The sequence below is a fragment of the Peromyscus maniculatus genome, chromosome 14 (genome assembly GCF_049852395.1).
Source record: "Peromyscus maniculatus bairdii isolate BWxNUB_F1_BW_parent chromosome 14, HU_Pman_BW_mat_3.1, whole genome shotgun sequence".
Lineage (NCBI taxonomy): Eukaryota > Metazoa > Chordata > Mammalia > Rodentia > Cricetidae > Peromyscus > Peromyscus maniculatus.
In genome coordinates, this window is record NC_134865.1 from 80,769,620 (window position 1) to 80,783,655 (window position 14,036).

General features: G+C 52.9%; 2 protein-coding genes and 1 non-coding gene across 6 annotated transcripts in view; 1 reads left to right on the forward strand and 2 right to left on the reverse strand.

Moving 5' to 3' along the window:
- Wars1 (tryptophanyl-tRNA synthetase 1) overlaps nt 1-14,036 on the reverse strand; it is a 49,735-nt gene that overhangs the window by 9,607 nt on the left and 26,092 nt on the right. For 3 of the 4 annotated variants that reach the window (XM_076551367.1, XM_076551369.1, XM_076551366.1), the window contains exons 10-12: nt 13,096-13,236; nt 11,339-11,496; nt 10,048-10,348 (exon numbers count right to left, since the gene is read on the reverse strand). In XM_076551367.1, the coding sequence (XP_076407482.1) occupies nt 10,327-10,348; nt 11,339-11,496; nt 13,096-13,236 (321 nt within the window). In that variant the 3' untranslated portion in view covers nt 10,048-10,326. Of the gene's footprint in view, nt 1-10,047; nt 10,349-11,338; nt 11,497-13,095; nt 13,237-14,036 lie in introns of those variants that run through there. The other variant, XM_076551370.1, reaches the window with a different exon arrangement.
- On the forward strand, nt 363-6,267 carry Slc25a47 (solute carrier family 25 member 47). Its single transcript, XM_006971683.4, has 6 exons — nt 363-486; nt 2,622-2,665; nt 2,947-3,018; nt 3,498-3,680; nt 4,770-5,097; nt 5,411-6,267. Exons 1-6 carry the CDS (start codon nt 459-461, stop codon nt 5,689-5,691), a joined length of 936 nt encoding a protein of 311 aa, XP_006971745.1. The 5' UTR covers nt 363-458; the 3' UTR covers nt 5,692-6,267.
- LOC121822666 (U6 spliceosomal RNA) lies at nt 12,846-12,948 on the reverse strand. The gene has a single exon (XR_006063834.1). It is a non-coding gene; the product is annotated as a U6 spliceosomal RNA (small nuclear RNA).

Sequence of the window (14,036 nt, forward strand, 5' to 3'; positions counted from 1 at the left end):
CTTCGAGGGCTGGCTGTCGGAGAGGATGGCTCTAAGACGGTGGCTGCCTCAGGCAAGTCCCCCTTGGGGTCTTGGTGGCTCCATGATTAGAAGAGGCCCTTGCTTCCCTTCCCTTTCAGGCCTGGAGGTAAACCGTAAAGTGGGGTACCCATACGAGGGGGTCACTGTTTATACAGCCACTGTAAGCAGTCAGAAGCCAGGCATGGTCTGAATCCAGAAATAGAGGCAGACCCATGTCTGGGGTTGGCTCCCTCCCATGACCTCTCACATGCTTTCCTGATGCTGAGGTCATCGGCACCGGGATCCTTGTGGGGTGTGTGAACGTGGGCATCAAAACAGCCTGTTGTGCAGTCCTGTCTCCGCCTCTGCTCACAGGTATTTAAGGTGTGCAGAACTGTAGGAGCTGGCCATTGTGGCATAGACAGAGACCAGAGCGCTTCTCATTTCCCACGCTGTCCATGGATTTTGTTGCTGGGGCCATTGGAGGTACGAGATAGGAATAGAGGGGTGCAGGGGGTTGGGGAGATCTGGGGGATGGTGCTTTTGTGTGTGTGGTAAGTGGGAGGGAGCCCTAAGTTGAGATTTGAGCAGACCCCAGGGGGTGGGCTATGGGTGCTAAAGGGGAGGGCAGGTTCCCACATGGTCTTGAAGCCCAGGCAGATTGCAGAGGCAGGCTGGGGATCCCTGGCTTGGGAACAGGAACTTGTTCCTATGGAGTTAGGAGATGGCTGGGGTCCTTGGTGTGTGCAAATAAGCCCTGGGAGAGGCCAGAAGGCTTCAGGGAAGAACAGTGCACCCAGGAGTTCTATGGCAGGAAGCGGGAACTCGACGTAGAGCTGGCCCGGATGGTTTCTCTGGTCCACTGAGGCCTACCAACATCATACCTCCCTGTGGCTGAAACTGTCTCCCTCCTGGGGAGAGATGACAGAGGGGGAGGTGGCTGCCCACAGGGACTCCATGGGTCATCGATCTGCAGGCTGTGCAGCTATTTTGAGCGAGGCACCCTTGGCCCCGCAGCTCTTGTGAAATAGTTGTGGGTGGCTTTCTCACTGCTGGGAACAGCCTGGGGGCCCGGAAGGATAGCCGCGGAGGACTGGGTCCTGGCCCTGCCTGGGGCTGCCGGGGGTCTTGGCCTCTGCCATACCAAGGCTGGCTGATCCTCTGAATGTTAGCACCACAGCAGGCCATGCCCTCCTCATAGCCACAGGAGAGGCCCCAGTGATGGGGTCCTAGCTCTGTGCTGGGTCTGGGTCCCGGGTCCCAGGGATTCAGACCCAAGCCTTTCCATGAAGAACTCTAGATGTAGAGGTGGCCATGGCATGTGGGCCATAGCAGCAAGGCCATGGGACACAGGTTCTGATCAACATGCTTCCAGGCAGAGGCAACCAAGAGCACAGCAGGCAGGCCCAAGAGAGGAGGGCTTTGAGAGACAGATAGGAGTTGGGGAGGTGTTTGAGAGACATAGAGGGTAATTCCATTCGGGTCTTCTGTCAGGTGCTTGCTTTATACCCCCAACCCCACCCAGAAATTCATTCTTCTCCTCGAACACGTCCCAGGACACCACCCCACGGGCCTTCTCACCCTCTACAATGTCCTTGGCATTCTTGCTCGGGGGTTGGAAAGCCCAAGCCCCCGATTGGCTCCTCAGCTTCCTCAAGGCTGTGCTGGCCTTAGATGTGGAGGACCCAGAGCTGGGGCGGCAGGACTAGGAGGGCAGTGTGGATCTCCTGGTCCAAAGCCAGGCGTCGGCACGACAGGCCCTCTGCAAGGTGGGTCAGAAGCTGGGTCCACTGTCTTCAGTGAGCCCACGCATGCGTGCAGAGGAATGGTTACCTAGTGGGCAGTTCCCCAGGCTCTGACCACCAGGTGGCCCCACTGCTTGAGCCTCTGTGTGGCTGTTAGAGGACAATGGCAGGGAGTTCTCTTGGCCAGGAAGACAAAAGACAAGGGGCTGCAATTTCACAGTCCCCTCTAAAACGTGACCCCAGTGACTTAAGGGCTTCTTGCGGGCTCCGCCACTCCTGAAAAGCCTCTGGGCCTCTGGGGGAGTCTGTTCAGACCATAGCAGCAGTGCACATTCTATTCCACACGTAACTGGTTCCAGGTAATCCTGGCCCTTTAGAGCCCTGGGTATGTGTGTGTGTGTGTGTGTGTGTGTGTGGTCTGGGCTGCTCACTTGGCCTTTACTCACAATGTGTCTCTCCCCCATCTCGGTGATGCGGGGGTGTTCACCTGGCCCCCACACAAACCCGACACAGGCTCAGGCTTGAGGGCAAAGTCTGCCTGGCTCAGGGACAGGGTCAGCCAGAGTGGAACCAGATGTTCTCCCAAAATGTGATGTCAGAGGTGAGGCTGAGGAATGTCCTTGGCCTGGGCAATGGGGGTAGGCACAGTTGGGTCAGGATTCAGGGCTGGGAGATATCTAGCAAGCTTGGCAGGTGCATACTGAGCCCCAGTTTCTCAACTGGCTGAAGAGAGGCGGAGCCCAGGTAGGGTCAGGTGGAGGTGGGAGAGGGGGGCTTGCCTGAGGCCACTTTCTCCCATCCTTTCGGATGGGTGGGCTCTCACTGCTGACAGGGCCACCTCCTGCTGCCTCACTGGTTTCTCTGATTGCCTTGCAGGAGTCTGCGGAGTTGCTGTGGGCTACCCTCTGGACACAGTGAAGGTACAGCAAGGCCCTACCTTGGTTTAGATGACAGTGTCTCCTGTGCCCAGCTCGGGTCCTCAATTAGAATGCTAAGAGGACCTAGGCCTCTCCTACTCTTAACACCTTCAATGGCTCCCAGTGGCCCTAGGGTCTGTCGGTCTCTCTCACCCTGTGCCTCGGGGGTCTCATTCTCAGTCTACAGCAGCATGCCTGACAGTCAAGGGGTGGAGCCTAGGCTTCCACTGGCTTTGCCCCAGGCCTAGGGCCAGCTCTTTCTGAAGCCTTCTCCATTTCCCTAGGTGAGGATCCAGACTGAGGCCAAGTACACAAGCATCTGGCACTGCATCCGGGACACGTATCGTCAAGAGCGGGTAGGACTGGGGCCCGACGGTAGGGTGGCGTTGGGCTGGGACTTGCTAGTGATGTCCTTCCCCTTGAGCCCTAGCCTCTTGGCCTCCAAACAGATATGACTGTGCCCAGCCTTGGGATCCCCTCTGAGCCCCAAAATCTGAGCACTGGGGACCCTATAGGGTACAGAACCAAGTCCCTCTCTACAGGGGAACCTGAGCTTCTGAAGGCCAGGGAGGAGCCCATCCAGGGGAAGGTCTTGGGGACACTTATGCAAGTGAACTTGGGGATTGATGCAGGCAGGGGTTAGCTGAGCATCATGCTGGATCTACTATCGTGATCAGGCAGCTGTCTCTTTAACCCCACACACAACCTCAAACATCAAGTGCTGAGATCCCAAAGGTCATGTCTGGAGGCAAGGGAGATGGTGGTCAGTCCTAGATGTCCCAGCCCCAGGGCATTCTCTCTCGGATCCTGTCCTTACTTGGTCTCTACCCACCAGGTGTGGGGCTTCTACCGGGGCCTCTCACTGCCTGTGTGCACGGTGTCCCTGGTGTCATCCGTATCCTTTGGCACCTACCACCACTGCCTGGCTCACATCTGCCGCTTCCGGTACGGCAGCACTGACGCCAAACCCACCAAGGCTGATATCACACTCTCAGGATGCGCCTCTGGCCTTGTGCGGGTGAGTAGAGGCAGTTGAGGGTGGAAGGGCATCCGAGATACCCAGGGAGTTTGAATCACACTTCCCAACAGGTGTCGAGACTGTGGCTCTGTGAAGGTAGAGCCTACAGGGCATGGGGACTGTGGTGAGGAACTAGTGTTCTGCCTGGGATGGGCTACCCCCCCCCCCTTTTGGTTTTTTGAGACAGAGATTCCCCCTGCCTCTGCCTCCCTAGTGCTGGGATTAAAGGCGGGCGCAAACACCGCCCGGCAGGCTAGGCCCCTTTTGGTGTCCCTCCCAGCATGCTCCAGTGGAGAGGAGGAGATCATCATAAAGACCCTCCCCGTCAGGGTGCGAGGACCCAAAGAGATAGCACTCAGGTGCTTCTGACCTCTCAGCTGGGAGGGCTCCATCTTCAGGGTGTCTAGCAAATGACTGAACACCATCTAGTGTTACCATGGACACTTGGCATCCCTCATCCTCAGTGGAGATGGAGCATCAGGCACCACAGATGGGAACCAGGCAGGCAAGTGCAGCTGAGGTCCCTCATAGGCCAGGATGGGGCATGCATAAGCCACTCGATCCTTAATCAGAGCCTCCACGGGCTGAGGGGCCAAGTGTTGTACCCACTACACACAGTGCAGAGACCAAAGGCCAATAAGCTTAGCCAGCCAGGCTCAACTCTTGAGCCTCTCTGAGTTGCCCTCTCATCGGCAAGAGGTGTGATGAGAATTAAGGGAGACTGGGGGTGCAAAGACCCCAGTGCAGCCTGATCCATCTGAGTCCCACAGCGACCACCATGCCCCACTTTTAGCAATATGACTACAGTGCAAACAACTGTATCAATTATGCTTTTGAACTTAGTCACATTAACTTAGCACCCGGTATGTGTCAAGCCAGTGTTCTCAGATAGGAGAGACGTAGGACACTTTGGTTTCGGCCTTAAATTGGTTGAGCTGGCTTCCAGTATAGCATCATCAAATCCCTGGGACCAGCTTGCAGCTTCTAGGGATTCAGGCTCTCAGCACTGGGTCCCAGAGCTGGAAAGCTGGGTCTTAGTGTGTGGGCAGGCTATAGGCAAACCCTAATCTTGCTTCCTCTCTGTCCCAGGTGTTCTTGACATCACCCACTGAGGTGGCCAAGGTCCGCCTGCAGACACAGGCCCAAGCGCAGCCACAGCAGCGGCGGCCCTCAGCCTCCTGGACGTCAGCAGCGGCTCCTGCTTTGTGTCCCGCACCCACTGCGTGTCTGGAGCCCAGGCCCAAGTACCGTGGGCCACTGCACTGTTTAGCCACAGTGGCCCGTGAGGAGGGGCTTCCGGGACTCTACAAGGGCAGCTCAGCTCTGCTCCTTCGTGAAGGTCACTCCTTTGCCACCTACTTTCTCTCCTATGCCATGCTCTGTGAGTGGCTCACCCCTGCTGGCCGTAGCCAGCCAGGTGAGTGACAGGCAGATGGTGGGGTTAGCCCAGGGGGCTGGGGGCTGGGAGAGGAATCTGTGCACAGTGCAGCTCACCAACACTGAATCAAGCTAAGCATCCATCTGCCTGCCTTATTTTTCAAGTAGGGTTTCTGAGGGGTGTGTGTGTGTGTGTGTGTGTGTGTGTGTGTGTGTGTGTGTGTGACTGTCCACACAGTGACTTAGTGATAGAGGGGTTTGTCTTGACTTAAGTGTTAGTTCGTGAACTGCCCCGGGCTGGGTCCTGTCTCTGAGAAGCTTGCAATAAGGCATGGTCCCTGTGTCTCTTACAGATGTCCTAGGTGTGCTGGTGGCTGGAGGCTGTGCTGGGGTCCTGGCCTGGGCCGTGGCCACCCCCATGGATGTGATCAAGTCACGCCTGCAGGCGGATGGGCAGGGCCAGCGGCGCTACCGGGGCCTCCTGCACTGTGTGGTGACCAGCGTGCGGGAGGAGGGCCCCAGGGTGCTCTTCAAAGGGCTGGCGCTCAACTGCTGCCGCGCCTTTCCTGTCAACATGGTGGTGTTTGTGGCCTATGAGGCTGTGCTGCGGCTCACTCAGAGATTGTTCACATAGGGAGGGGCCACCAGGCACAGCAGCAGCCAGGTCACAGCAGCTGGAGGCCAAGGGTGGGCTTAGGACCCCACAGGGCTGTCACTGGAACAGCACAGGGCCTTCAGTACAGTGACTTAGGTGAGGCCTGAGCTTGGCCTGCCCAGCTCCTGACCACAAAGTCAGGGGGCTTGATCTGCCATCTGCTTGGGGGTCTTGGGTCAAGGTTATGTGGGTCTCCTTGATGAGGATATGTGTCCTCATATGAGGATATGAGTCATTTGTCACCGAGCAACTGTTCCTCCCTGAGTGTACTCCCTCGGCCACACCCATGACTTCAGAGCATACCCTCACCAACCCCACTCAACGTCCACCGCCTCACGCTGTTCCCATAAGAGACAAGTGAGAGACCAGACAGCAAGCTGAGCCATCTGGCTACAGGCTGGGCTTGTTCCCTGTCCTGGGCTGTCCAAGAGAGCTCATTGTCCTCACTGGCTGGGGAACTGGTGTGGTGTTTCACGGGGTACCCACACGCACACTGCTTGGACCCTGGAACCTGGGTTAGGAGTGGCCGTCAATAAATGTTTCTGAGGTTGCTCAGTGGTGGTGTTCTGTGATCTGTGGGGTACTGCCTCTACTACCTTGTGTTTATCCGGTGCACCATTGAGCCTGTCAGCTCATGGTGGGGGAGGCGGTGAGAAGCCCGGGCTCTAGTGGTTAAGAGAGACGACAATTCTTACTTGGGTAGCCAGATGCCCATTATGTAGAGGGTCTCCGTGACATCCTGCAGCTTTTCCTTTCTGGGAAAGTTGTGTAGTTATCTGTGTCATCACCAGGCCAAACACTGCGGGAGCCCGATACCAAGGGTGGGAAAGTGCGGGGTACCTTACAAAAGTTTTGAGCCAGTAGCTTGGAGGGCAGTGTAGGCCAGTGTCTGCCCTCAGGCACAAATGGGATTGTCTGTGCTTCTGAGTCCTAGCCTACCTCTCTGGGGACTCTGTGGCTTCTAGTGATGGGCCCCTGGGAGTCAGGCTGCCAGTACAGTGTGAGCCCACTGGGTCTTCACAGAACAGCCCTGTGGTAAAGCTGGCTGATACCTGCCTCAGCTGTGCATGCTCAGATGCAAAGCCTGGCCATGTATGCATCAAATGGTTCCCAGTGTTTTTCATCCAGTAAAACTTTCCAATTTCTAGAAGGGGTGGGATCCATCTGTTTCTGGGTCTGCTTTTGTCATGCAGGTCCTTCAGCACCAGATCTTATATATACCTGGGGCCCTTGCCTGCAAGACCTCCCTCTGCTTGATATCTCTCTCTCTCTCTCTCTCTCTCTCTCTCTCTCTCTCTCTCTCTCTCTCTCTCTCTCTCTCTCTCTCTCTCTCTCTCACACACACACACACACACACACACACACACACACACACACACACGATACTACGGACGTTTTAATGCTTCCTCTTCACCTCATTTGGGTCACGTAGTCCTCCAGCCTGTGGATTCTCCTCTTTAAACAATCTCAGCTACTTTGCGGAGATTTAAGAGCTGTCTCTGTGTGTGCTCCCACTCTGCTCACATACTTCAAACACCGGCCTAGCACTCCTTATGTCTTAGCTGCAATCCTCATGTCCTTTTAGTTTTAGTCCTTGAACTTGAAAGCTCACCTAGTTTAGAGAGGTCAAGATGCAGGGACATTCTGGGCCAGTGCCTGGAAAAAGGCAACTAATAATTTACCAACTGTCAGGCCACTGGTACCCACTCATCCTTTTAAGCTGTTTTTTTTTTTTTTTTTTTTTTTTTTTGAGACAAGGTCTCACTATGTAGTCTTGAGTGGCCTGGAACTCACTCTGTAGACCAGGCTGGCCTCAAACTCAGAGATCCGCCTGCCCCTGCCTCCCGAGTGCTGGGATTAAAGGTGTGCATTACCACCACACCTGGCGTGTCACTCATTGTGCTGCAGGATGAGCTCAGACAGCTCTGGGCTCTCACAGTCCATGTTCACAGGGTCAGGGTAGCTGCTCTGGTTCCTTCCTGATGACTGCAATTGCTGAGCTGTTGGCCCACCCCAGGTCTCCAGGCTGCCGTTGGTGAGGGAAGTGACCTAGCAGGAAGGGCCTGGCACTCAAATATACCCCTGGCTGGCCTCAAATCCTCACTGTCTTACTGCCACAGCCTCCCAAGTGCATAGATTCTAGGTACCATTCCTGACCCCACTCCTGCTGTCAGAAGTGAAGAACCAGAGGGAAGGGCCTGGCTGCTCCCCAGTAACACACTGAGGAAGAGCTGGTCTCTCCACAGGGCTACTTCCAGAAAAATCAAGTCTGTAGTTGAGCGTTCCAGTGAGAGCTAAAAGCTCGCCTTGAGAACTCCCACAGTATGTGCTGGCTACAGACCTATGGGCCCAGGAGAAGGGACAATAGTGTAATTCTGGAGAGTTTCACCAAGGCCTGTTTACCCCTGGACGTACTGCTCTAGATGGGAGCTGTCACCTGCATCTATGTGGTGTGGATACCACTCAGAGCAAAGGCTGTTCTTTCTGGGAAGTCTCTGGACCATATGGCATTGGACACCATCCCCAGGCTGCTTCCATTAAAAAGCTTGTTGAACCTTTCTCTCAGGGAGCTACCCTACCCTCACCCCGACAAGCAGCAGCCTTGGGTATCACCTCTGTGCTGTCTTACATGGAGGAGATGGAGCTCCCAAGAGGTCAAGTGACTCTCCCAAAGTTGTGGCCGATGGCAGGTGGGGCTGGCCTGGGTGCTCACTCCTCCCGGGGTCCAGGATCCTCGCGAAGCCAGCAGATGCTATGGCCGGGTGGACAATGACAGGAATCTCTCTCTCATCTGCACACCTGGACGCTCCATGGGGGCGACAGCACTACAAGTGACATCAATCATTCTGGAGCACGGTGAGAGAGCAAGGCAGTGCTTCGCATCTGTTTCACCACCTCTGGCCACAGCAGCCGGGTGCGGTGTTGGCCTGGAAGTGTGGCCTGTCTGGTGGGAGGGGGCCTCAAGGGGAGCCTGCATGAACTTTGTGCCATACTTTGGCCCTCTCATGCGCTCTGAGTTCAGGCGGTTGGCCTCCCAGGGTGTGAACCTTAGTGTTCTCAATACTAAGTCAGAACAGACTGCTCAGTAACAAATTCACTGTGTGGCCTTGGACAAGTCCTATCTCCCCACTTGCAAATGGGCAGGTGGGTAAGGGCTCCATTGTGACTGGATCTCCCCTGGACCACTAGTAGCTCTGCTCCTGCCCGTGCTCATCATTTCAGCACCTCCCCAAGCACCCAGGTCTCTGCAGACAGGACATCCACACGCACATGCTCTCTCCAGGCTGTTAGAATGTCAAACAAGGCGGGAAAGCAGTCGCAGGGAGAGAGATGGTGGCTTCTCAGGACAATTGGCTGACACAAAAACAGTCCCTGGGAATCGATCTACCGCAAGACCCAGCCATACCACTCTTGGGCATATACCCAAGGAATGCTCAATCATACCACAAGGACACATGCTCAACTATGTTCACAGCAGCATTATTTGTAATAGCCAGAACCTGGAAACAACCTAGATGCCCGTCAACTGAAGAATGGACAAAGAAAATGTGGCACATATACACAATGGAGTACTACTCAGCAGTAAACAACAATGACGTCATGAAATTTGCAGGCAAATGGATGGAACTAGAAAATATCATCCTGAGTGAGGTAACCCAAACCCAGAAAGACAAACATGGTATGTACTCACTCATAAGTGGATTCTAGATACAAAGCAAAGAACAATCAGACTGCAACCCTCAGATCCAGGGAGGCTACATAGCAGGGGGAACCCTAGGATAACTGTGGCTTATAGTAAGTTTTGGTTTTACTCAATCACTGGGCAAGCATCAGTGAAATATTTCACTATTAGGATAAAAATTTGTACTGTATTAAGCTGATGATAGAAAATAAATAAAATAAAAATTAAAAAAAAAAGACTCATATTTAAGAAGTTGGAAAGATGGCTCAGTGGTTAACAGTACTGGCTGCTCTTCCAGAAGACTCAGGTTTAGTTCCTAGCACATGCTGGCTCACAACTGTCTGTAACTCCAGTGTCAAGGTATCTGACACCCTTTCTGGATTCCCTGGGCACCAGGCATGCATGTGGTACACAGACATACATGTAGGCAAAACACCCATTCACATAAAAATAAAAATAAATCTTGTTAAAAAGAAACAAAAACAAAAACAAAACAAAACAAAAAAACCAAAACAGTCCCTGGGAGCCTGCCTCTAAGCACCATGGGATTTCACTCCCAAGGGGAGTGGCTGCAGGCTCAGCATGGTGTAGTGTGGCTCAGGGGCACTCAGTGCAGGCACTCCCGCAGCCTGCTTAGACAGACAGCGACAAAGGCAGGAACACAACCAAGTTTATTTTGCCTGAAAGTGACAAGAGGACGGAACATTCAAGAGTGGCCTTTGTGCCTTCATAGAGGACAGACACTTCAACCAGGGGCTTTCCCTGAGACATGGCTTCTGCTTTGCCAAGACTCTGAGTGGTGGCTCATTACATGTGGCCAGCCCAGAGGGAGACCACCAGAGCCTGGACGGCTGTTGTTCTTTCCTGTCTAGCTATGGTCCACCGGCCCGGGACACGGCCAGCACACTGTTCTGTGCGGCCTTCCACTTCAGTCAAGTGTCAAAACAAAAGCATCTGCAAAGGCAACAGACTGTCCTTAGAGTCTGATGGTCGGGAGAAGTCACCACTGGGTTTCAAGAGGTGGAGGCCAGGCCATTTGAGGAAACGTTAGTACAGGAAGGGCAACAAGCATGATTCTGGAGTGAACAACACGTGTGATCTGGAGTTTGGTTACCTCAGCCTGGAGTTTCACCCACAAGACTCAGGTTAGTAGAAATGGTCCAGCCTGGTCCATAATCAGTGTTAAAAACAGCTTTAGAGCTGAATGATCCCACCCACCCCCTCTGCTGTGGCATTGGAGACTGAACCCAGGGCATCATGCACACTAGGCGAATGCTCTACTACTGGGCTACACCTACAGGACAAAGCTGACCACTTCCTACTCGATATAAAGCAAAGCTTATATATATTATATATTATATATATATATAGTTGGTATGGGCTCGAGCATAGCATCTTTGCCCATTAAATGTCTCATCAGTTTTTCACAGCAGTTTTCAGTTTTACAATAATGACATTCTGACTCCATAGACTCAGAATCAAACATAAATTATGACGGGCTCTTGCTAGGTAGCCCATGCTGGCCTGGAACTTGTGCCTTTGCATCCTAAATATAGAGTCTGTAAGGTGTGCACTACCACATGCAGCACGTACACTTAAAAACAAACAAAACTAATATTTTGGGAATTTATCTGGAACCCTAGGCTGCTAGATGGACAATCCTCTGTGGGCCACAGAGGTGCCACACCTGGGCTCTTTGTGGGAGAGATTCTCGGCTGGGTTTCTATGTGACCACACAACATTAGCAGCACCTGATCATCCTCAGCAGACAACAGGCGGAGAGACATCACAGAAGCAACAGCATTCAGAATGCACAAGGGCGTAGAGACCCAGGTCCAGGAATTCCCACGTGACAGAAGCCTATTGGGAGTGTGACTTGATTTGAGGGGGCTGGGATTATCGACAGATTTTCTTCTTTATGTGCAGACAGAAAAGAAACATTACTGAAAGTGGAAGGACAGCTGCCGGGGGGTCATGAACTCCTTCACCGTTTCCTCGGTGACCGCCTTGCGTCGGGCCTGGTGCTCGGCGATCAGGGGCTGAAGGACGTCTATGAGTGTCTTCTTCAGCTCTCCAGTGAGCATGGCTCCGCTGGTATAATCCTGCCAGGAAGGTGGATGCTGTGAGCAGTGGCTTTGTGTGTCCAAGCCCTCCCTCCCTCCCTGAGCTTGAGTTCAGTTTATATCCCTTTAGAGCTATGCTCAAAGTGTCACAGTAACTTGGGTCTTATAGGATATTAATATGTCTGTCTCTTGTGCTTGGGCTCTTTTCCTTCGGCTTGTTTTGTCCAATTCTGATGTGTTAGTTTTTGTTTTATACTATATTTCATCATTACCCCGCAGAAGCCTGCTTGTTTTCTAGTGAGACAGGAAGGGAGTGGATCCAGACGGGAGGGGAAGTGGGGAAGAACTGGGAGGAGTAGCAGGAGGGAAACGGTAATCCGAATCGATTGCGTCACCCACAAGAAAAGGAGAGCTGAGTGCGGCTCTCGGCCGTACGGCTCCTATGCACCCTGATGCCTTCCTTCCCGTCTGCGCCACTCTTTAAGCAGACAAAACCAAGACCCCAAACCTCGGCGGCAGCAAATTGGGGGAAAAACCACCTTCAGCTCCACACCACAGGCGCTGCCCACTAACAGTGAATGGCGTGTTTCCTGAGAATTTCTCCTGTGAATGTCACGCAGCTCTCTCCTCTCACTGCCTTTCTTTCACTCTCGTTGGCGTTGGCCCTGGTGTCACTGAAACCCTCTAAATACCGATTCCTATAACCCCGGCACTCAGTGGCTGAGACAGAAGGATTGTCGCGAGCTAATGTAAGCCTGCTCTATATCGGGAGTTCCAGGGCTACACAGTGAGACCCCTTCTTAAACAGTAATGACCAAAGACACCCACACAATAGTGCAGTGTACCTGCAACAATTCTCACTTGGCCTCCTGGCTGCAAGAGCATGCTTGTAACTTTTTTCTGCTACTGTTTCTGCTGTTTTTGTATAAAAAGCTGTTTCCTATTCCATAGGATTTCCCTGGAAAACACTCCAAGGCCAAGGCTCTGCTTGTCCCTACCAGCTCACTGAGAGGCTGTCCTGGGACCACGGACACCTAAATCATCTGCTGGCATGTGGTTCACCTACATTTCTTCCCTGACAAAAAAGACAAACCTCTTTGTACTCTCACTTTTGTGAACTACTCAAGGGTTCTTCCCATGTAGTTAAACATCTGACTGATCTTACCCAGGTTTTTTAAAATATAATATTTTATTATTTATTTATGTGTACATGTATGTTTGTCCATATATGTGCATGTATCTAAGATTAGGGCCACCCCCTGAAGCTGGAGTTATAAGCAGTTGTAAGCTGCCTGATGTGGGTGCTAGGAATTGAACTCAGGTCCACTGCAAGAACAATATATATGCTCTTAAGCACTGAGCCATCTCTCCAGCCCCCAGTTTTTGTTTTACATATGGAATGCTTCATGGATTTCGTGTTGGCCTTGAGCAGGGGCCATGCTAATCTTCTCTGTATTGTTCTCTCTGTTGGTATATATGCTGCTAAAGCAAGTACCTGTTCTGTGTTTTAAATACAACATCTTGCTCTACAGCCCAGGCTGGCCTAGAATCTGTAATCTTCCTGCTCCAGCCTCCTGAATAGGTAGGTCTAAGTGAGTATGAACTTACTGTTTGAAGGCCTGGCTGGGCTTGACTCACCTTTCTGATCTGTTCCAGCCTGTCATCATCTTCAAGGAAGAAGGTCAGATACATGAAGGACACGTCCACTTCACAGTTGCCCCCAAACTGCCTGTGCTCCTCCACGGTGTCTCTTCCACCAGAAAACGCATGCTTGTTGACCTGTGCCAGCACAGAGGCCAATCAGAGTGCTGTCCTGTCCCTGGACACTGGTCAGGGCCCACGGGGTGGCAGTCACAATAGTGACTCCTAGTGAAGGTCAGGGAGGCAAGAGAGCAGGTCTGTGACAACCCCCACTGCTCAAGTTACAGAACAGTCTGGAAACCAAAGCAGGTAGTGCTGTGTCCGTCCATAGGTGGCAGAAAAGCAGGCCCCAACCCCATGTGCACACGAGCCACAGGGTCAGAACACAGCTGAAGGAAGCTCTATTCTCAGCATGTGGTGGCAGGAAAGGCCTGTAGGGAGGTTTCCAACCAGACAGGCGATGTGTCAGTTGGTTAAGACAGCCCCAGATGGGCTAGAGTGGTGGCTCAGTGATTGAGAGCACTGGCTGCTCTTCCAGAGAACCAGAGTTCAAACTCCAGCACCCACATAGCAGCTCATAACTGCCTGTATCTCCAAATGCCCTCGTCTGGCCCCTGTGGATACCAGGCACTCATGTCAAGCAGACATACATGCAAGCAAAATACTAATACACACAAAAAAGAAGCACACAAACCCCAGAAACTAACAAAACAGAGCTGCGGACAGTGGTGGGCACTTAGCATATAGGAGGCTGAGGCAGGAGGATTGCTTGTGTTCAAGAGTTCCAGGCCAGCCTCAGCAACACAGAGAAACACCATCTCAAAACAAGCAAGAGAACTAATGAAAAGAGCAGGGCGTGGGAGCGTAAGCCTTTAATCCAGCATTCAGAAGGCCTCTGCAGGCAGATCTGTGAGTCTGGGGCTAGCCTGGGCTACACA